Source organism: Tenrec ecaudatus, chromosome 6, assembly GCF_050624435.1.
Source record: "Tenrec ecaudatus isolate mTenEca1 chromosome 6, mTenEca1.hap1, whole genome shotgun sequence".
Classification (NCBI taxonomy): Eukaryota; Metazoa; Chordata; class Mammalia; order Afrosoricida; family Tenrecidae; genus Tenrec; species Tenrec ecaudatus.
In genome coordinates this window covers 60,540,666-60,561,699 of record NC_134535.1, presented here as the reverse complement: position 1 = coordinate 60,561,699, position 21,034 = coordinate 60,540,666, and the positions used below count along the sequence as shown (strand labels likewise).

At 44.6% G+C, this 21,034-nt stretch overlaps 1 protein-coding gene across 1 annotated transcript in view; it reads left to right on the top strand.

The window, feature by feature from the left end:
- Positions 1–21,034, top strand: part of MYRFL (myelin regulatory factor like) — a 120,262-nt gene that overhangs the window by 80,985 nt on the left and 18,243 nt on the right. Inside the window, exons 15-21 of the mRNA XM_075553229.1 lie at positions 159–322; positions 1,174–1,237; positions 8,421–8,506; positions 11,621–11,695; positions 11,777–11,832; positions 11,954–12,091; positions 13,084–13,150. Coding sequence (XP_075409344.1) covers positions 159–322; positions 1,174–1,237; positions 8,421–8,506; positions 11,621–11,695; positions 11,777–11,832; positions 11,954–12,091; positions 13,084–13,150 — 650 coding nt within the window. The remainder of the gene's footprint in view (positions 1–158; positions 323–1,173; positions 1,238–8,420; positions 8,507–11,620; positions 11,696–11,776; positions 11,833–11,953; positions 12,092–13,083; positions 13,151–21,034) is intronic.

The following is a 21,034-nucleotide window of genomic DNA, read 5'->3' as shown; positions in this document are numbered from 1 at the left end:
AAGCCCACTGAAAGTTCCCAAGATTTATCTGGAATGAATGTGGAGGCTGCACGGGTGTAAGCCCTGCCACCAGTGTCACTCCAGCTGTTCCGAGTGGGCTGTGGCCGGTTCTCTGGTGGTCTCACTGCAAATGACACGGTGTGCATTTTCCTTTTTAGGACCAGATCTTTATGGAAAACGTAGGTGCAGTGAAGCAGCTCTGCAAACTAACCAACAACCTTGAGGAGAGGATAGAAGAGCTGGAAATATGGAACAGCAAGCTGGCCAGGCTAAAACGGCTCAGCAGTTTGAAGTCCTCGGTCAGCGAAGCCAGCTCCATCAGGTACACTCAAAATCGTCAGAACACACTGAGTAAAGGAGAGAATGGAATGTTTGCACTTTAGCTACATCTACCTAAATGATCTTTTTTTGATTAAAGCAACAACCGTTACTTTCTCTTAATGAAGCTCTCTTTCTACCTTTAAAATGTTTTGTAGCTCAGTTGTTTGATGTGACACCTTTTCTTAAAATATTTTTAGAAACCAGCAGCTTCTTTAAAAAGAGCTCTGGTCGCATGGTGGGTTACGAGTTCGAAACCACCAGCCACTTCACAGGAGAAAGATGAGGCTGTCTACTGCTGTAAAGATTTACAGTCTTGAAAACCCACATGGGCAGGCCTACTCTGTCCTGTAGGGTCTCTAAGAATCAGAAATGAATTGATAGCAGTGATTTTTAGCATAACCCCCCTTTTTAAAAGCCATCTTCTTAAAGTGAAACACCAGTACTCTGTTTAATAGCAATCATTATAGAAAGTCCTAATTTTAGCAAAAGGCTATCTTTTAGCAGAGATAGGTGGACATTTCTAAATTTAGAAAATCATGTTTAGTTTTCAGGAAAAATAACTTCCAAAAATATTATTTAAAATAAATCATTGCTTAAGGAGGTAAATCACATTTCCTGGGGTTTTATTTTGAGAAACGATGAAATGTAATGTTTAATGCATTCATTTGTGCTTGCTAGCGTATTTTCCCACAAAAAGAACTGCCAATTGCCTTGATTTTTCCTCTTCTTAAGTGACACCTCTATAATGCAAAAGAAAGCCACCTGCTGCCTTAGAGACGGCCCGGACCATTGTCAGACAATGCCTGAAGAAGCGTTGGAGTTGTAATCAATTTTCTCTCTCTTTTTAAAAAGCAAAATGAGCAGAGCCGGTAGTGCATCTTCTCCAAGAAGGGCCACTTCTCCAAAATCCAACAAGGTAAATAGATTCAAATTTATAATAAACACAGATGCTGTTTTCTACATACAGGGACTCCCATGCCCACACCCACCCACACATCTTTAGAGAAATTGGTCAAGAATTATTTTTCCATTCATTTGTTGGTAGCTGACATATTTTACATCCTGACCACTTTAGCTGTTTAGATATTAACTTTTTAACAGTTCATATTCCCAGATGGTGCTGTTGGATAAGTTGTCAACCCCAAGGTTGATGGTTTCAAACAAGCCACTCCCAGGGAGGCAGTGGAGTCAATCTACGGCTCTAAAGGTTTACAGCTCTGGAAGCCCAGTTGCTGTGAGTGGGAATTGACTCAGTGCCATGAGTCAATGTTTTGAGGTTGGGTGGCTGAAAGTTAAAGGTTGTAGGTTTGAAATTTCTTCCCCTCAACAGCTAGGAAGAAAGGCCTGGTGATCCACCCTGCACCATCTGCGATGGAACACCCTCTGGAGTACCGCTCTGCTTTAACATACACGGGCCTCTGAGAGTCATTTCAGAAACATTTGCAGTGTTCGTTTATGTCATCCTGGGCAGGTGGAATTCACCAGCCTCTCCATGCCACTGGCACTGGGGTGCAAGGTCTGTGTGCCAGCACGTGAGCCCGGATCCCAGGAATCCCTTATCTTTGGTTTCAGAAGACCCCACAGGGGCTGCAGCTGATCCTCCAGTCTCTTTAATATTGAGCATTGCTTTTGCAGATGGAGAATAGGTATTCACTTGGTTGCAAAGGTTAAAAGGTGAAGGTCTCACTGATGAATAAAGATAGCTTGAGCTGCTGCTTAACTAAAGAATAGTTGGCAAAGCCATCAGTTAGGGTAGCGCTGGCAGTGCAGATGTGCAGGCTAATCAGTAGTTCACTTTCAGGAGACCCGTCTCCAGGATAGAGACGTGTCAGTGGGTGGAGACAGGGATTGCATTGAAGCAAACGCCTTGTCTTCTAGCTACTGTAGGTGGGCCGCGGTGGGATGCCACTTGCTCCCTCTGACCTATCAGCAGTCTGCCCAGGAGGCCTTTTTGCCTGAAGAAATGAGTACTTCTTCACATAATCTTAAGTAGTACTCTTTGAATGGCTGACCGGGGAGCCCTGGTGGGCCTAGTGTGTTAAGCATTGGACTGTCAACTAAAGCTCTGTGATTTGAACCTGCCAGGTTTGGAGACCCGATGGCTGGATTTGTTTTGCTCTGTCCTAGAGGATTGCTATGCATTGACACCGACTTGTCAGTGATGAGTTTTGGATAGGGTAGGGCTGAGAGGTGAGCCACTAGGCTAGTTTGCTCTGAGTCAGAGTTTGAAATCCTTCAATATTGAAAGCTATCAAAGGACCTCTGATAAGCTTCTCATCATACCAACAGACACAAATATACCTAGACAAGATACTAAATTGCACAAGAAAATGGAGATCAAGATATCTACCTTACAAAGATTCTTGATAGGATATAGCAAGCTAACGCTCCTAGCACAATACTCAGTAAATGCAGATGGAAAACATTGTAGACTGAAGGTGCTCTTTGTACTAAGAAGTCTCCAATGAGACCCAGGGTATTGTGTCTATATTAATGACAGCCTGGGCTTATACGCTTAGGCCACCTGAAAACGCTATAGCTGTGTCTGAAGATCCTAGTTTGCAGTGATTGAGCACCCTAGCTAGAGCATGAGAGCAAGTAGCAGACCTGTTTTCCTCATTCTGTATTCCCAGGGTAGCGACTTATGTTAGTCCGGGTAGACCAGAGAAATAAATTCATAGACACTCATATGTGTATACGAAAGAGCTTTATATACAAGAGCAATTGAATATTGAGAAAACATCCCAGCCCAGTCCAGATCAAGTCCCTGAGTCTAATATTAGCCCATATGTCTGATATCAATCTATAAAGTCCTCTTCAGACTCACAAAACACACGCAGAATGTAGGAAGCTCACAGGCCAGGGGGTGGGAAGTCATGTGAATCCAGTGACATGTCAGCACTGGCAGGAGGTTCCATGTGGTTCCTTCAGCTCCAGAGGTCTGGCTCCATCAGACCCATGTGTTTTCTCCACAGGGATGTCTCACAAGGTGTGAGCAGAGAGAGTCTGTCTCCTGCCTACAAGGAGGAATACATGAGTTCTCAGAATCCTCAGAAGAAGGTCATGCTCACACAGAGGCCTCCTTGGCTATATCCTGGTTAACAGGCTAGACTCCACCCCTCCACTCTTAATCCTCAAATTGACACCAGATTATATAACTATCACAGACCCCCTCCTTGTCAATTTGACACTTTCTCATAACTCTTTAACCATATATAATTTTCAAACAAATAATAAAATCATATCTGTACCCAATAGGATAAAATGAAAATGCATATAATTAAAAAATGTGCCACCCTCATTTAAACATAATGAACAAACAAAAATATCCTATACTTACACAAATACCTACACCATAGTCCTATAATTCTATGAATATATTGCAGCACCTATGAAAGTTTAAGCCAACCACTTCATGCCTTCCCCCACCAGTTTTGGATATCCAATTTTATTCTGCCCACTTGAATCAACCCTGGAATCTTCATTGCAGTGGGAACCTTGCGAATCCGCATCCATAAACAAAGTCATATCAGGACAGGCCATCCATAAAGTCAGTAGTAATATGCACCAGTTCACAGGCTCAAAAATCTTCTCTTCATCTGGTTGGGTTCTGGTTAACTCAATGTGGGCTGCCTCACCAGGGTTCCCATTGGTCACCTTTTCCTTTAGACCATGGCCCCATCACAACTTCTCAACAAGCCTAGGCCCCTTGTGCTAGGTCATGAACTTCAGACCAGTCAATCCGCTCTTATCTCCTCTAGTTGCTGTAAACCAGACCCATGGGTGTCAATGGCCAGACCCACCCTGTCTCTTTATTGCTGCTTTTCTCCCACTTCCACTCGACAAGTGGATCCAGGTGGTCACCTAGCAACCATTTCAGCCTGTCCCCAGGTTCCCTTTAACATTCAGTCCTAGAGAGGAGTTTTCTTTATGATTCCAGATTTTTTTTTTTCAGCTACTGGCATAAACCACTAGTTCAAAATTCTAAAATCCAAAGAGTTCCTTTTTTCCCCTTCAATCCGTCAACAACAGCCCCTGAGGCAAGCAAGACTCTTTGAATACAAACATCTAGGCACTCCAAAGCACTGGGTGGGCCTTATCTTTTCACAGCCTTCTTTGCAGACATGCCCTAAACCCATTTAAGGATCAAATTTTTGTTTGTTTGTTTTTTAGATAATTTTATTGGGGGCTCTTACAGCTCTTGTTACAATCCATACATCAATTGTATCCAACATATTAGTACATATATTACATCATTCTTTTCTAGACATTTACTTTCTATTGAGCCCTCGGGATCAGCAACTCTTCTTTGCCCCTCTTCGTCTTTCCCCCACCCCCAACCTCGTGGGCCCTTGATAGATTATGGATTGTTAATTGTTTTCAAGTCTTACACCGACCACTGTCTCCCTTCCCCTCTGGTTTCTGTTGTTCTTCCCCCTGGAGGAGGTGTGTGGTTATTTGCCGTTCATTGCGATCGGTGGCCCCTCCATTCCCACCTCTCCCCACCTTCCCCTTATCCTTTGGTATCTTTATTCCCATTCCTGTTCCTGGGTTCCATGTGTTATGAGACATGCCCCTGTCTAGTCCAGAGTGGGAAGAGGCACTGGGGTCGTGATAGTGGGGGGTGAGGAGGCCTCAAGGGATCAGAGGCATATTGTGTGATCCATTAGTGCTCTATTGCACCCTGATTGGTTCATTTCTTCCCTGCAACCCCTCTGTGGGGGCATGTTCCATTGTCCACAGATGGGCTTCTGGTCTCCGCTTCAAACCCCCTCCATTCTCAACAATGCATTTTCGTTTGTTTGTTTACTCTTTGTTGTGAATCTTCTGATGCCCATTGCTGGTCTTGATGACACCTCATTATCACACTGGCTGGTGTGCTTCTTTCATGTGGGCTTGTTGCTTCATTGTTGGATGGCCGCTTGTTTACCTTCAAACCTTTAAGACCCCAGACACTATATTTTTTAATAACTGGGCACCGTCCTCTGTTTTCACCACATCTGCTAATGCACCCATTTTGTCTTCAACGATCATGGAGGGGAGAGTAGTATGTTGAGCATCACAGAATGCCAATTTGTTAGAACAAAGTATTCTTGTATTGAGAGAAGGTATGAGCTGAGGCCCAAGGCCCGTCTGAAGCCTCAGTGTATTATTACCTTATAAATATATGTACATAGGCCAATCCCTCTATTGTTATGGATTAATGGATTTACATGAGTGCACACCTCTGTTAACCTCCCTATCTATGCCTTTGCTTCTTAGAACTTGCCTCTGTTTCCTTTTGCCAACTCCTTCCCGGCTATCACTTTTCCCCCTTCTTCCACCTCTTTGTGCTTCCTCTTCACTAGCTTGGTGTTGCTCTAATACTCACAGGATCTCTACCCTCTCCTCGATGCTGGTTTTGATTCCCTAGTTATTCCCCTGTCCATGATCCCATTCATTCACCACACCCTTCTCCCCGCCTTCTTCTTACCCATCTACCTTCTGGGTTTCATACTTCCCAATAAACATTTTCTCTATTTTCTATTTTCCCTATTTTCATACTTCCCAATAAACATTTCTATCAGTCATTGTATCAATAATAACCAGAAGTAATCAGTGCAAACAAAGTAGAATCAGATACTAAACTCGATTATTAAAACAGTCAACTTCAATCCTTATTTAGCCTATCTTAATCCTTATCTAAACTCTTCTATTAATACAAAAATATGTGATTAGGCCTCTGAGAACATCAAACCAAATCCAGGTTTTTGTTTCTCTAGTCTACCCAGACTAACATACTACTGAGGACATATTTCTAAAATAAGTGCATGCATGAAAGCATAGGCTGAAAATATTCCTGAAGGCTCCCAACTTAAATTTAAAACACTAAGTGGTTCAGGGTCTGGGAGACTAGGGTGTGACCACAGAATTGGGGATTTTTACGGGTGTTAACACCCATTCAACTTAAAAGATCCCTTGTAGTTACTGTCCTAGCTAGACCTGTAGGGAGCAGACTGAGATGAGTAAGATGTGGTACCTTTCCCCCAAAAATTACAAGGTAGCCCGGACAGAGCAGAGGGGTAATAGTTGTATGACACTAGATGTGATTAAAGCTGCAGAGGCACATTAGGGACACTCAGAGGAGCTGTAGGAGACGCTTCAGATGGAATAAACAGGAGGACAGGACCTCCAAGACTGGTTGAATGGAGAGAGCTGTCGAGTAAGAGGACATGCTGTGGACAGTTAGTATTCTTTACCAGATGAGGAGAAAGCCTTGTCCCTGCCTGACTTCCATGCAGTTCCCACACTGACTGCCACGATGCTCGTTTTAAAGGCACATTGAGGCCTCCTGAGCAGGCTTTCATCTAAATCATAGGGTTCCTCTTTTCTCCGCTCCCTCTCTGTACCTCTAAGAGACAGGTCAGTGATTCCTGCTACATGTGGGTATTGGGGTAAGATGGTAAAGCCCCCACAGATCAAGTAAGGGTTTACTGAATGTGTGGAGAGGGTGAGATGGGGAGAGGGAGTGTGTATTGATAAATGCTTTTCATTATCCAACTGCTTGCAGGTTCCCAGCTCTCACTCCAGTCCAAGTAAACCGCTTATATTTTGAAATTGTCAAGGCATGTAGGTTTTTAGTATAACAGAACTGCCCCCATACTAATTTTCACTCACTTCTGAATTTGAGAACCATTAAGGCCTTAGTAAGAGACACCCAATGACTCTGAACAGTAGGCAGGTATTATTTTGTTATTTCTATTTTATTGATGAGAAGAATGATATTGATAATGTTTACAACCACATCCCGTGTGACTCTGGATCTTAGAAGACCATTTCTCTATCCTGGATCAGAGGATTCTGAGCAAAAGTATGGAGATTTAAAATAATCTGGGCGCTACTGGGAGAAGGGGAGTAGGTTGAAGGAAGAAATGCTTCTCCTAGACCACTATGACTTAATCCCAGTCAATTTAGCATACTTTATTGAGCGCTTTTCCTGTGCCGCGTATTATTGGGACTTCTTCAGAACCATTCCAGTGAGATGTAAGAATGGTACAAGCCATTCCCTCCTTAGTATTGAGTGGCTTTTAATTATACTTCTGGATGACTCCATTATAATAGTGCCGAGGATCTGGGTACTGATAACAGGATGTGGCTAATTTCCCCCCACAATGTTTCATTGATGAACCTTTTCTTTGCTCAAGAAATTCAACCCAAGATCCATTGAAAGCTATTTTTAAAAACTACCATCCTTCTCCAATACCCTTCTGACCCAGGGCTTGGTTTTCCCATGCACCACACGAGGAAGCACAGGTAACACTCCTGATGCATTAGAAAGGAAACATGCGAGCTGCTTTCATGGGTCAAAAATCCTCTGCCCAACTCTTCAGTGGGATTCCCCACCAATTCCCCACCTATCATATCAGCTGGGCCCATGCACCATCTGTGTCGATGCCAATTTCTACCCTTCTCTGTGGCTGGTCTCCTTTGCTTGCTACAGACTGTAACTTACATATTTTTATATCTCTTATAATGTTGTCCACAGTGATCAATAATTAATTATGTGTTGACTGGATAAGAAAATAAACAAGGCTCAGGCCCTGAGCTGTCCTACACAGGTGGTTGGTAATATTGTTGCATATCATTTATCAAGTGCTTAGTAGGATTTCGTGCCACCAATATCTTCCCAGGGTTTGCTGCAATACTTGGTTTTCGTCCACTGGAACTCATTTCTCCATGAGTTTAAAAGCATCCACCCACAAGAGCTGGTGGGGCTCTGGCACCGTGGCTCTGGTAGGGGGATAAGTGCATCAACCCTGCCGGGACAAATGCCAGAGCAATGGCAGAGACAATCTTGTCCTGCAGGATTCTAGAGACAAGAGAGTCAATTGTAGGCAGGAGGCTTAAAGAAAGGAAGTGACCTGAGGTAGGCTGGAGTTGTTCTCAGAGAAGCAGCGAGGACTGGGGCTGGGGCTGTGGTGGGGGGTGTGTGCTTTGAGGAGAACACCCCCCCTTCTCAGAGGAGCAGAAGGGGGCATTGTGGGGAGCAGCTCTCCGGGTTTCCTTCTCTCTGTTAGTGTGTCTGATTTATCACTGCTCATCACTGAACCTTTTTCTAGGTTTATTTTTCAGGAAAAAGGCAGTCGTGTCCTAACTGGGTTTTCCAGACCTTGGTCATAACCCTGACCGCTGTGATGGCATTTTGGTAAGAAAAACGTCCGTGTCACCTGGTGTCAAGCTCTTTCCCTTCCTGTCTTTTCCTTCTTCGCATATGAACGGGGCTGGCCGTCCATGTGCTTTGAAGAGAAGAAGCCCTTTAAACCGAGGAACCACCTTCTATGTGGCTCAGAGATGAGAGAGCCCTTTGTTTGGCGCCATCTGAATGAACAAACACATGCTTTCTGCACTTCTGTGTGGGATGAAGGGGGCTCCTTAAACACAGAGGCATTTTTTGTCAATCAACTGATATATTTTTTAATGCTGCGTGCATGGGTCTGTGCACGGGTCTTGCTTAGTCTTGCACATAATTTTCTTTCTTTGATCTCCTCTTTATCTTCATTAAGCAAGTAGACAATCTGCTTCACCCTATTACTTAGGATTCTTTTGGATTTTTCAGTGAAAATCTTGGAGTAATAAGATAAAACTGGAGTCAAATTGACTAAGTGATGAAATCAAGTGGAGGCAGTACTTGCTATGTTGGCATTAGTGCCCCATGGAGAGCAGGCATGGAGTGATCTTTCTCTGGCCCCTCAGAGACCTTGGAGCCCTGATCACCCTGTGCTCCTTGGGCCTCTCCCTAGGCTGTTGAATATTCCTTTCTGGTTTTGAGTCTGATTTTTCAGACAATCGAAGGAATATTTGCTCCAGTCTCTCCTGAGCCCTGGTGGCACTGGAAACTACCAGCTGCTTTATACTCCCATGAAAATTTACAGCCTCAGGAGCCTACAGGGGAATATTCTACTCTGTCCCATAGTGTCACTCTGAGATGGAATCAACCCAATGGCAGTTATCTATCTATGTATCTATCTATGTATCTATCTATGTATCTATCTATGTATCTATCTATTTATGTTTACGTACATGTATACACACACATCTCACTGACTGCCATTGAGTCAATGGTGACTCAGGGCAACCTCCTGTGGGTTTCTGAGACTGTACCTGTTAACCGGAGTGGAACGCCCAGTCTTTCTCCCTCAGATCTGCCCATGGGTTTGAACTGCTGATCATAAAGACTGAAGCCCAACATGTAAGCACTATACTCCCAGGGCTACACACACACACACACACACACACACACACACACACACACACACCCCACCCCACCCACCCCTGGCTTCCGGGCTTTGCTTCAGCAGAAACAGCCGTTCTCCGAGGCAGAGCGCCCTCCTTTGCAAGGTGCCTCTGTTCCATGAGCTAAGGCAGCTGCCTAGCTGTGGGGGCCTGTGAAGGTCTCTCCGTACTCTTCTCTCCTCCTAGCAGCTTCACTCTGAACTTGCTCCTGCCTACGGTGGGAAGTTCATCCGAGAATTTCACACACGGCACAGAACTCTCAGAGAAGCCTCGCCATCTTCTCACTCTGCCTGCCGGGCTTAGCAGCTCACGGGAATGCAGATGCCAGCCTCTAACAGGCCCATGTAGCCTTCTCCAGAGACTCCGATTCTTCCTCAGGGAAAGCGGCAGTTCTGAGGGATAGATTCCACTTTTGAATAAAAATTCTGAAATCATTCCCCGTCTACTACCATAAATGGAGGTGCTAGGTTTGTTATCTGCTCCTACCCTAAACAGGTCAAAACAAGAGGTTGTCCCTCAATGAAGAGAGCAGACATTTATTTTGTTCCATAGTCCTGCAAGTTCCCTGGGTCATATGAGGGGTCTTCAAAAAGTTTGCGGAAAAATTCTATCTTTCAAATGAAAATTGTCATGAACTTTTCAAAGCCCTCACACATGTTAAGCTGGATAACAGAGACAAATCAGAAAAATACTTTAGGATTATTATGGGGGTAGGATGGACAGTGAGGGGACCTGACAGACATGTAATAATACTTAAACTCTATAAATCATCAAGGGTTCATGAGGGAGGGAGAGTAGAAGGGAGGGGAAAAATGAGGGGCTGATCCCAAGGGCTCAAGTAGAAAGCAAATGTTCTGAGAATGATGATGGCAACAAATGTACAAACGCGCTTGACACAATGGATGTGTGTATGGATTGTGATAAGAGCTGCACGAGCTCCCAATAAAATGATTTTTTTAAGTGAGCAAGATGGAACCCCAGTAAGCAATTGCCAGGACAGCAGGACAAGTTCTCTCTGGTGGCATCTGTGGCGCTCAGCACTACTTCTCCCAGATGGGGTGGGAGTAGGGCTGTTGGGGGAGTGGGGGGGTAACAGGTTGCCGTTGCAGATCCTTTGGGAATCCTGAAAGAAATTCAAACATGTAACCCTTTTGCGTGTGTGTGCACTAATGTCCCCGGATGATCTGTTCAGCTCTCCTATTTGAGGGGGCAAAATCTTTAAAAACACAAATACACATCCTGGCAGTTACCAAAAGTGTTGGGTTCTCTGGCCAAGTATGAAGCGCTGATAAACCTCCCACCTTCGATGGGGAACAAAGTCATGAGGAACCAGATGTGGCGGCCCGTTGGTCAGTCTGGCTCCGTAAAGCTATTTATTTCAAGTCCAGCACCTAGTGGGGCTGCAGTGTCATCAGACTCCCTTATGTGACTCAGGAGAGAGCTCTCCAGGCCCCTCGGTCCAGGGGACCGTGAAGTACTTGGGCCCGTGAGCACTGGAGGAAATGCTGTCCAAAGCCCGCCACCTTTAAGGAGAGCTTCCATTTGGCTCGGTAGCTTCTGGTAATTCTGAAGCGGGTGGGAGGGGATAATATTTATCATTTGGGGTCATGTGGCGTGGAAATGCATGCTTTGTTGCATGTCTTTGCCTTCTGCTGCCCAATTTGTTACACTGTAACTCTGAAAAGACATGCCCTGACTTTTTCCTGCAAGAGCAGAGGGCTGCCTCCAGTCCACGCACGCCCCCGTCATCTTCCACTCGTGGCAGACACTTCTGAGACAGTGTGCCAAGGCTGGGGGCTGCTCTGTGGAAACATCCATCAGCCGGAGCACCCCGGGTCCTCCGCATTCCAGGCAGCGGGGGCTCTTCCTGACTCAGGCAGAAGGCATCATGGTACTCATTCCCATGGTACCCTGCCAGCCGTGGCTTCTCCTGCCTTCTGGGTGGCCTGTTCCATCGCATCCTCTGCCAGTCGCATGTATGAGTCATGTCAAATCTGCCACAGAATGTTCTTCTTTCTTTCCACAGTGCTTTGACAATAGTGTCCCTTTACATACTTAGCTTGAAAGATCAAGATCAAACTATCCCCAATCTCCTTCCGAGGTAAGCGTTCAGGTCTCCTTTCCCCTAGGGAGGAGAATTCGTAAAGGCTTCCAACATTAACCATTTGTTCTTGTCCTCCAGCAATATCACCACTAGCTCCCAGGAGCCTGTTCTGCCCCCCACCGCTTCCCCCTCAGGTAAAGTCCTCCCATTGCTTCTCCTCAAACCCAGCCTTGTTTCCTAAGAATTGTCAACAGAAGGAACCAACCTTTCTGATTAACCTTGTGGCTTCTTTCCGCTCTGCCCAATACCTTGCAGCCCCACAGACACCCCTGGCCACCACACAGCCCTCCCTCCAAGTGCCGGAAATCACCTTTTGTGAGATTCTGCCGTGTCAGGAGACTCATTGCTGCCCCCTCTGGGCAATCAGAGGAGCCTCTGCAAGCCCTGTGCAAAGCCACCCTGAGCAGGAGAAGCAGTCCTACTGGAGGCCACCGGCAGGTAAAGGGGGTTCAAAGAGACATGGCCAAAAACTTGAGGTTTTTGCTTTTCCGTTCAGGTTTACTGGAAAGTCTGTTAATAATTCCAATCATGGTTGTTCCCTCCTATTTGGGGCAGCAGAATCTTTGAAAACACAAATACAGAGTTTCCTGCCCAGGATGAAATTTTGGCTGACTCAAATAGTTATAATTTTCAGCAAATGAAAGAGTCTCATTTGTCTACTGCCAACAAAGATAGTAATAGTAGTACAAATGCAGTAATTATGTGCACGTGGGTAGAATTTTTTGGCTTAGAACTTGAAAAATGATGTGCTTTCTGGGCTCCTTGCCCAAATCAATGAGGGTAAAATTTAAGCGGCTTTGGAAACTCTAATGAGTTCAGGAGAAGCTCTAAGTTAGTGAAAAACACAAAGTTGGCATTTTGCTTTCAGGATGTCTTCTTCCTTTGAGAAACACACACACACACACACACACACACACACACACCTCAAGATGTTTTTTAAGGTAACATAATTTTAATGTAGCTTTTTTCTTAGAAAATGATGGAAACTTGATCAAGGCATAAAAGTATAATGACTTCTATAAAACCCAACACAATACCTTCAATTGTATACTATCTATTAATGTTTTCAGAGACCACCTTTTATATGCATGCATAGTCATGAGTGTCTATGATAATAAGAATGAGGATGCTTGTGGTAACTACTTATTGTTATAGCTTATCTCTTAGGTTGGTGCAGTAACCAGAATAATTTTAAAATCAGTGGCTTGAGGTGGCAATTTTTTATTTTTTCCTTACTCTGTATATGAAAGGTGGGTCAAAAGAGGGCTCTGGATGATCCTATCATTCTGGATCGAGCAGATGGAGATTCCATTTCCATATATCTTACCTGGAGGAGGCCCACCGTTTCAGGCTCTCCCTTCCTCTCCTCTTGTCCCACTCACAAGAACGATTTGAGGAGAGGGAGAAGAATCAAAGAAAATGTTTAAACAGAAATAATAAGGTTTTAGAAGGGTGATACTTTGAAAAAGAAGTCCAAAGGATCATTAGCTAGTTTTAAAGGGCCTGCAAAACAGAATGCTAGACCTGACATTGGCTAATGGTAGACTTCCCCAAAGTTGTCTTTCTGGTGGGTCTTCTGCTATTGACTGGTCCTCTGTCATGTCCCTGCTCCTTTCTGACATGAATGGTCTGTCACTCCATCAACCCAGTGGCCCAGACTGCATGCCGTGCTCTTGCCTCAGACTCAAAACTCAAGAGTCTATTCAGTCATTGTGGGGGTTGTGTCAACATCCTGTTTTCTGCCCCTGGTCATTTCAGTACCTCCATAGCTCTGGCCTCTCTCGTTGATAAGGAAATGTTTTCTATCCTGCTCTTAACCCTTCTTTGTGCTAGAGAGACGGGTGAGGAAACCCATTCTCCCCCTTTACTGTTTAAGATTCCTGCCAGTTTCCTTCCATTTATCACCTCTTCTCCCTTTGCCATGTTCTGGCCAGCTAACGATCTCTAGCAGTAGTTAGAGAATGAGTCAAAATGCGTACTGGCTCTTATAGCTTCATCCATGTGTAATGCATGGCACGGCTGCTTCTTCTTGACTAGCCAAACTAAGTCACATTGGTCATGGCTAATTTTTATTTTTAAAAATAATTTTATTGAGGGCTCTTATAACAATCCATACATCACTTGTATCAAGCATATTTGTACGTTTCCATCATTTTCAAAATACTTTCTACTTGAGCCCTTGGCATCAACTTCCCCCCTTCTCCCTTCACCCCTTGATAATTTATAAATTATTATTATTTTCACATCTTACACCATCGCTGTCTCCCTTCACCCATGTTTCTGTTGTACGTCCCCCTCAGGGTGCTGGTGGTGTTTATACGTCAATCATTGTGATGGGTTCCCCCTTTCTCCCTCTTCTCCATCACCTCATGGCATTGCTACTCCCATTATTGTTCCTGAGGGATTTATCTTTCCTGGAAAGCTCTCATCTATACCAGTGCACATGCTCTAATCTAGCTGGGTTTGTAAGGTCGAACTGGGATCATGATAGTGGAGTGGGGGGAGGAAGCATTAAAGAACTCGAGGAATGTTGTGTGTTTCGTGGGTGCTATACTACACGTTGGTGGGCCAGCCCCTTGGTTGGGTTTCTGGGGTGGATAATACCTCAGTTCTTTGCTTTGCATAGTGAAAGACTTTATGCCGTGGTCCATTTTGTAATCCAAGTGGGTTTTTATTAAGGACAAGTTTCAGGTTTGTTTTTTTTTAAATCATTTTATTGGGGGCTCATACAACTCTTATCACAATCCATACATACATCAATTGTGTCAAGCACATGTTTACATTCATTGCCCTCATCATTCTCAAAATATTTGCTCTCCACTGCCCTTGGTATCAGCTCTCAAAGTGCTTCGCAACTGGGCAAGAACAAACACGTGGAAAAGCATGCACATGCATGCGGAACTGTGGGGGATCCCAGCGACTAAGTGGTCAGGTGAGCAGGGGCAAGAGAGATGGTGGGCTCCAAATAGGTCCAGAGCAGGGCCCGAGGGGGCATGTCCAGGTGGCATCTGTACAACCCCACCCTACAACCTGCTACTGCCACAGGAGCAGGCTAAGAGAGAGCACGGCCTTCCCACAGTCAGGATATTTCAAGTCTCTGCTGGGGAGGCATGGTTGATGGTGCTGGTTAACCCCACTGGCTGAGATAAGCCCACTTGGGTGATGTCATGAGACTGGGCCTAGTTTGGTGACCAGGTGTACCTCCCACTTGGCTTGAGGGCTTGAGTATGAGCATGCGCAATTTGGCATCGTTATAGGTGTCTAATGGTTGCCTGATTTCTTTCCAACTTCCTTTATGGGGCCTTTGCAGGAAGGGCAACCCCCTGTCTCTAAGCTAGCTCCCTAACACTTTCCTTGGGTCCCAGCTAATTTTAAAACAGGAAGAGAAATGCAGCCTTAACATGTAATGGGAGACAATGGACCAGAATATTTGTGACCTATCTACATGACCGACACATAGAATATCAGTAGTACAAGTTTTAGGACTAGCAGGCATTTCCCCCCTTTGTTATTCTTACAGAGCCCAATCTTGAGTAAATAACTTGTACAAGTCACCATCATCATTATCTTCGCGCCATTATCCTCCTGCAGTGAGGAGGGCCTCTATGCCGGGCAGTGTTGTAAGGAGCTGAGGTGAATAAGTGACCTAGTCCGCCCCACCACCCCGCGGGCACTCTTCTGCTCCCGTGTTCCCAGTGAAAAGCTGAAGCAGGGACTTTTTTCTCCACCTGGAGGAAACCCTGTTTTCATGATTTTTTTCTCTTGAAAACAATGATTGATTGAACTTGGGAAAAGATCCATCAGAGAGGGTAAGAATTAAGATTCGATTTGAAGAAAAGAATCAATTTTATTTGTTATAGTAATATTTTTGAGCATCAAAAAAATCTGGTAGTGTCACAAAAACAGCTCCAAATCCTTGATCCTTTGCAAAAGCCCATGGACTCGAGACTGAGAGCTCCGTTTGGGAGCCCTTGGTATCCTTTCCTGGAACTATTCCTCAGAAGAGCCCAGCCTGCCTGGGAGAGATGTGCTGATGAGTGGGTCCTGAACGGAAGACATTATGGGCTCCTATCATCCAATCTTGCCCCTTTTTAAGAGGTTCTTCTAGACCCTGGAATCCACTCGACAACAATGAGTTTGTTTGAGCGAGCCCTGAGCAAGCGCACTCCCGTGGCTCACAGCTCTTCACATCAAAGGCATGTTGGGAAAACCAGAGCTCAGCCAAACCACGTCAGATCTGTCCCTCTCTCGTCTGGGTCACCGAGCAAATGTTCATCTTTTGCCTCTATGAGATGCACCGACGTGACTCCTGAAGAAAGAAGATCCGCTCCACGGTGCCTCCTGTGTTCGCCTTGAGAGAACGAGTTGCTTCTCTTGATAAAACATGAAGTTTAACATCTGTCTGTCCATCCAGGCTCCACTGTGAAAGTAGTTCCCTTCTTCAGTTGGAGAAAAATGGACTGAAAGTGAAGGTTGTATTCACTTTTACCTCCTGTCAGCCTGGAACTATCAGGAATTTAAAATCACAGAATGTCATCGAGCTGCTAGGCCAGGGGCACCCCCACTTCTTGGCCCTGAGAGTTCATTACTGACATACTTTCCTAGTTATTTAATAGACATACATAAAGGACGACTGTAACTATACATTCAGTTGCACTTTTCATTAAATTATTTTGATACGGAATTAGACTCAAATATGTATTCATTGACTTAAAAGTAGCAGAAATGACTATCACACTGTGAAAATACAGCTCCAGTCTTTGTTGTTGTTGTTCCCCTGCCATGTTCCTTAAGGAAACTCAAGGCGTTGGCTAGATTGTCAAGGAGCCACTTCACTTCTAAATGGCAATCCAGGGGATTTTTAAAGTGCTGATATGTAATGAAGTTGTTTTAAATTAACTCAACAGCAACGTTTGAAAAACAGTACAAAGCAATGTGAAGGTTGTTATTTTTTAAGGCCAGCGAGAAAACGCCAGGCTCCTTTATGCAGACTCCAGTGTTCCAAAGTCCCCAGGTCGGAAGAACTTCTCATTTATGCCAATATTTACAACACAGGAAATGGGGCCCAGGACCTTAATTCAAGTCCCTGCAGTGAGCTAGTAGCTAAATTGGAATTAAGACCTGGGTCCCCTTTATTCCTGTGCTGGGGCTCTGTGTACCACCCCCCCCCCCCCACCACTTAGTAAAACATGGGGTGAGATCAACGGTAGAAGGTGCAACAGATCCCTATCTGTTAATTCCAGAAAGCCCATTTGCTTACCTCATGGAGATGAGCAGAATGCGGGACATTTCCGGGGTCTAAGGATCCATACTTCCATTCTGCTGATCGATGCTAAATTCAGCAGGGGGCATTTCAAGTCCAAGAGAGGAAAGCCAGCCAGCCAGCCAGGTGTTTTTGAGCCTAAAGACCAATGGAAACTAAAGAATACACAAGAAAATGTCAAGGATTACAGAGCAGCCCTGAAGAACATGCGGGCAGGACGCCACCCTGCGCCAGCGGCTGCGCGCGAGCAGACTCAAAGCGGCGCTCGGTCTTCACTGAGGCAGCCGGCTCTTATTCCCCGCCCCCTTCTGGGGGCGTGGCTGAGGGTATTGGCTAATCCTATTGGCTGAATAGGGCCCACCTGTGTGAGGTCTCACTCCTAGGTATAGGGTAAATTTTAGCTTTCATCTGAGCTAGGGGGCTTAGTTTGCACATGCCCAGTTCTGGATTTCCCCATAGGCGTCCAATTAGTGTGCCCGACTACCCTCCAACCCCATTCTATGGCCCTGCCAGGGGATTTCAGCGAGTGCAGGCCTTTGGGGAAGACGACCCCACTTTGCCTCTGATCTAACGACCTAATAGTAACACTGCAGGTTATAAAGGGAATCATAATTTCTATTCCATTCTGAGCAAAATACATCACTTCTTTTTTTTTTCAATAGCAACTTTTTTTTTATTTTAACAATTTATTGGGGCTCATACAATTCTTATCACAGTTCATACATATACATACATCAATTGTATAAAGCACATCTGTACAGTCTTTGCCCTAATCATTTTTTTCTCTTTTCTTTTTTTACATTTTATTAGGGACTCATACAACTCTTATCACCATCCATACATATACATACCTCAATTGTATAAAGCACATCCATACATTCCCTGCCCCAATCATTCTCAAGGCATTTGCTCTCCACTTAAGCCCCTTGCATCAGGTCCTCTTTTTTTTTTCCTCTCCCCTCCCTCCCCTTTCCCCCCTCCCTCATGTGCCCTTGGTAATTTATACCTCGTTATTTTGTCATATCTTGCCCTATCCGGAGTCTCCCTTCCCCCCTTCTCTGCTGTCCCTCTCCCAGGGAAGAGGTCACACGTGGATCCTTGTAATCAGTTCCCCCTTCTTTTGAGCCTGACTTGATTTTCGAAGTCTGTGTACAGTATCTTCCAGAAAGTTATTTCTATGCCCTTCCCTACTTAATGAAACGTTTGAGTAAGACCAATCAGAAAGTGGAAATGGATTATAGAAGATGGAGATTCTTCTCTAAGGACCCAACTGAATGTGATGGATTAGATTTTAATCCATGGAACCAATACAGATTTCAGTACAGAGCTGGCTTAGGTATTAAAAAGTAACGAACTTGTGTGGGGTGCAGGGGAGAAATCTATGGAATTCTTCAGATTGTAAGAGTTTGGTGAAGAAAATGGTCCTCCATGTTAGATGAGTCTGCCATTGATTGGTAGGGCTTGCTGACATCTTAGTTGGATTCTGATTCGATTGGAACTCAGCCATCCACACAGACTTGTAGTATAACGTTTAACCTGTTACAATGACAATATATGTTTTGTTTGGATATTTTTTTGAAAAACCTTCCTTATGAGAATTTTCAAATTTAGTTTATGGGCAAGGACTTCCTTCCTCCACGCACTGGGAATGTACTGTGCACCTGATAGTGAATGTGGCGGGACGGCACTTGTGAAATAAGATCTACACTTATACAAAAAGGCTTCAAAAAGTTCAATGCAAAATGTAATGAAAAGATATTGAGCTTTGAGGGGAGGGGTGATTCCCTTGTCTGACTACAGGAGAATGTATGGTTTTTCAGTTACCATCCTTTTAGAATGGAAAAGCGTTGCTTCAGAGCAGTGACACATCGGAGGTGTTTTTAAAAAAAAATCATTTTATTGGGGGCTCGTACAACTCTTATCACAATCCATCCATCCATCCATTGTGTCAAGCACATTTGTACATTTATTGCCATCATCATTCTAAGAACATTTCTTTTCTACTTGAACCCTTGGTATCAGCTTCTCATTTTTCCCTTCCCTTGCCCACCCTCCCTCCCTCATGAACCCTTGATAATTTAGAAATTATTTTTTCATGTCTTACACTGACCAATGTCTCCCTTCACCCACTTTTCTGTTGTCCATCCCTCAGGGAGGGGTCATATGTTGATCATTGTGATCGGTTCCCCCTTTCTCCTCCACCTTCCCCTTACTCTCCTGGTATGGTCTGGCTACTCTTAATATTGGTCCTGAAAGGTTTACCTGCCCTGGATTCCCTGTGTTTCTAGCTCTTATCTGTACCTGTGTACATGCTCTGGTCTAGCCAGATTTGCAAGGTTGAATTGGGGTCATGATAGTGGGGGAGGGGAAGCATTTAAGAACTAGAGGAAAGTTGTATGTTTCATCAGTGCTATGCGGCACCCAGACTGGCTCATCTCCTCCTTGAGACCCTTCTGTCAGGGGATGTACAGTTGCCTGCAGATGGGCTTTGGGTCTCCAGTCACACTTCCCATCACTCACAATGATATGATTTTTAAAATTCTGGGTCTTTGATGTCTGATACCTGATCCCATCGACACCTCATGATCACACTGACTGGGGTGCTTCTTCAATGTGAGTTTTGTTGTTTCTCAGCTGGATGGCTGCTTGTTTATCTTTAAGCCTTTAAGACCCCAGATACTATATCTTTTGATAGCTGGGCACCATCAGCTTTCTTCACATTTGCTTATGCACCTACATTGTCTTCAGTGATATTGTCGGGAAGGAGAGCATCATGGAATGCCAGGTTAATAGAACAAAGAGTTCTTGCATTGAGGGACTACTTGAGTAAGGGCCCACTGTCCATCTGCTACCTTAATGCTAAACCTATAAATTTTGTACATAGATCCATTTCCCCATTGTCATATAAAAATATATTTACATATGTACATGCCTCTATAAATGTATTTATAGGCCTCTATAAATGTCCATTTCCTCCAAGTTCTTTACTCTATTTCCTTGTACTTTCCTCTTGCCTCACTATCATGTTCAGCCTTTATCTGGGGTTCAGTAATTCCTCTCTGTTACATTGCCCTTGATCAAGCCTTTCTACACCCTCCTTGCCATTGATTTTAGATCACTTGTTATTCCCTTGTTCCTGGAGTTGTTAACACCCACTTCCTTTCCCCTTTCTCCCCACCTTCCATGTCCCCCCAGAACTGTTGGTCCCATTGTTTTCTCCTCCAGATTGTTTATCCCACCTATCTTATCTAGATACACATACAGAGATAATAATATGCACAAAAACAAGACAGAGTAAAACAAAGCAAGAAAAGAAAACAAAAAACCAATGACAAAAAAGAAAGAAAGAAAAGAAAAGTCTGTAAATAGTTCAAGATCTGTTTGTTACCCTTTAGGAGTGTTTTCCGGTCAAGTCTGATGGGGTACCACACCCTGGCCCTACAGTCTATTTTCGGTGTTCCCTGGGGACTTCATTGCCCTGTTCCCTTTGCAGTTCTGTTGCACATCCTTAGTGTTTCACCTTGGTGAGGTGGGGTCAGATTAGGTACAATTCCTGCACTGTGTCTCAAGTGTTGTCCCCAACGCACTATGGGTCAGTGAAGGATGTTGTGTCCCACCATGGGGCCGGTCCTATGGTCTTCTCTGTGCATTGGCTTCTCTGAGCAGGAATATCCTTCTGTGTTAGTTGGGGTATTTTAGAGAAACAAATCCACAGAAACTCATGTACAAGAGAGGACTTTATATAAAGGTTAAATGCATATCAAGGAAACATCCCAACACAGTGCTGCACAAGCCCACAACTCCAACATTAACCTGTATGTCCTCCTCCATCTCACAAAACACCCACAATGATGCCGACTGCAGGAGGAAAGCCTAATCAGTGAACATGTAAGCATCTCAGCGCTGGCAGGGCTCTCCACATGGCTGCTCCAGCACCCAGGGTTGCATTGGGGTAGGCCCATGCGACTTCTCAGGGATGTCTTGCAAGAAGTGAGCATTGCCAGACATAGCAGGGAACTGGCTAAGACAGCTGTACTCTGGTCCTACCATCAGAAAGCAAGAGGCCCGAGAAC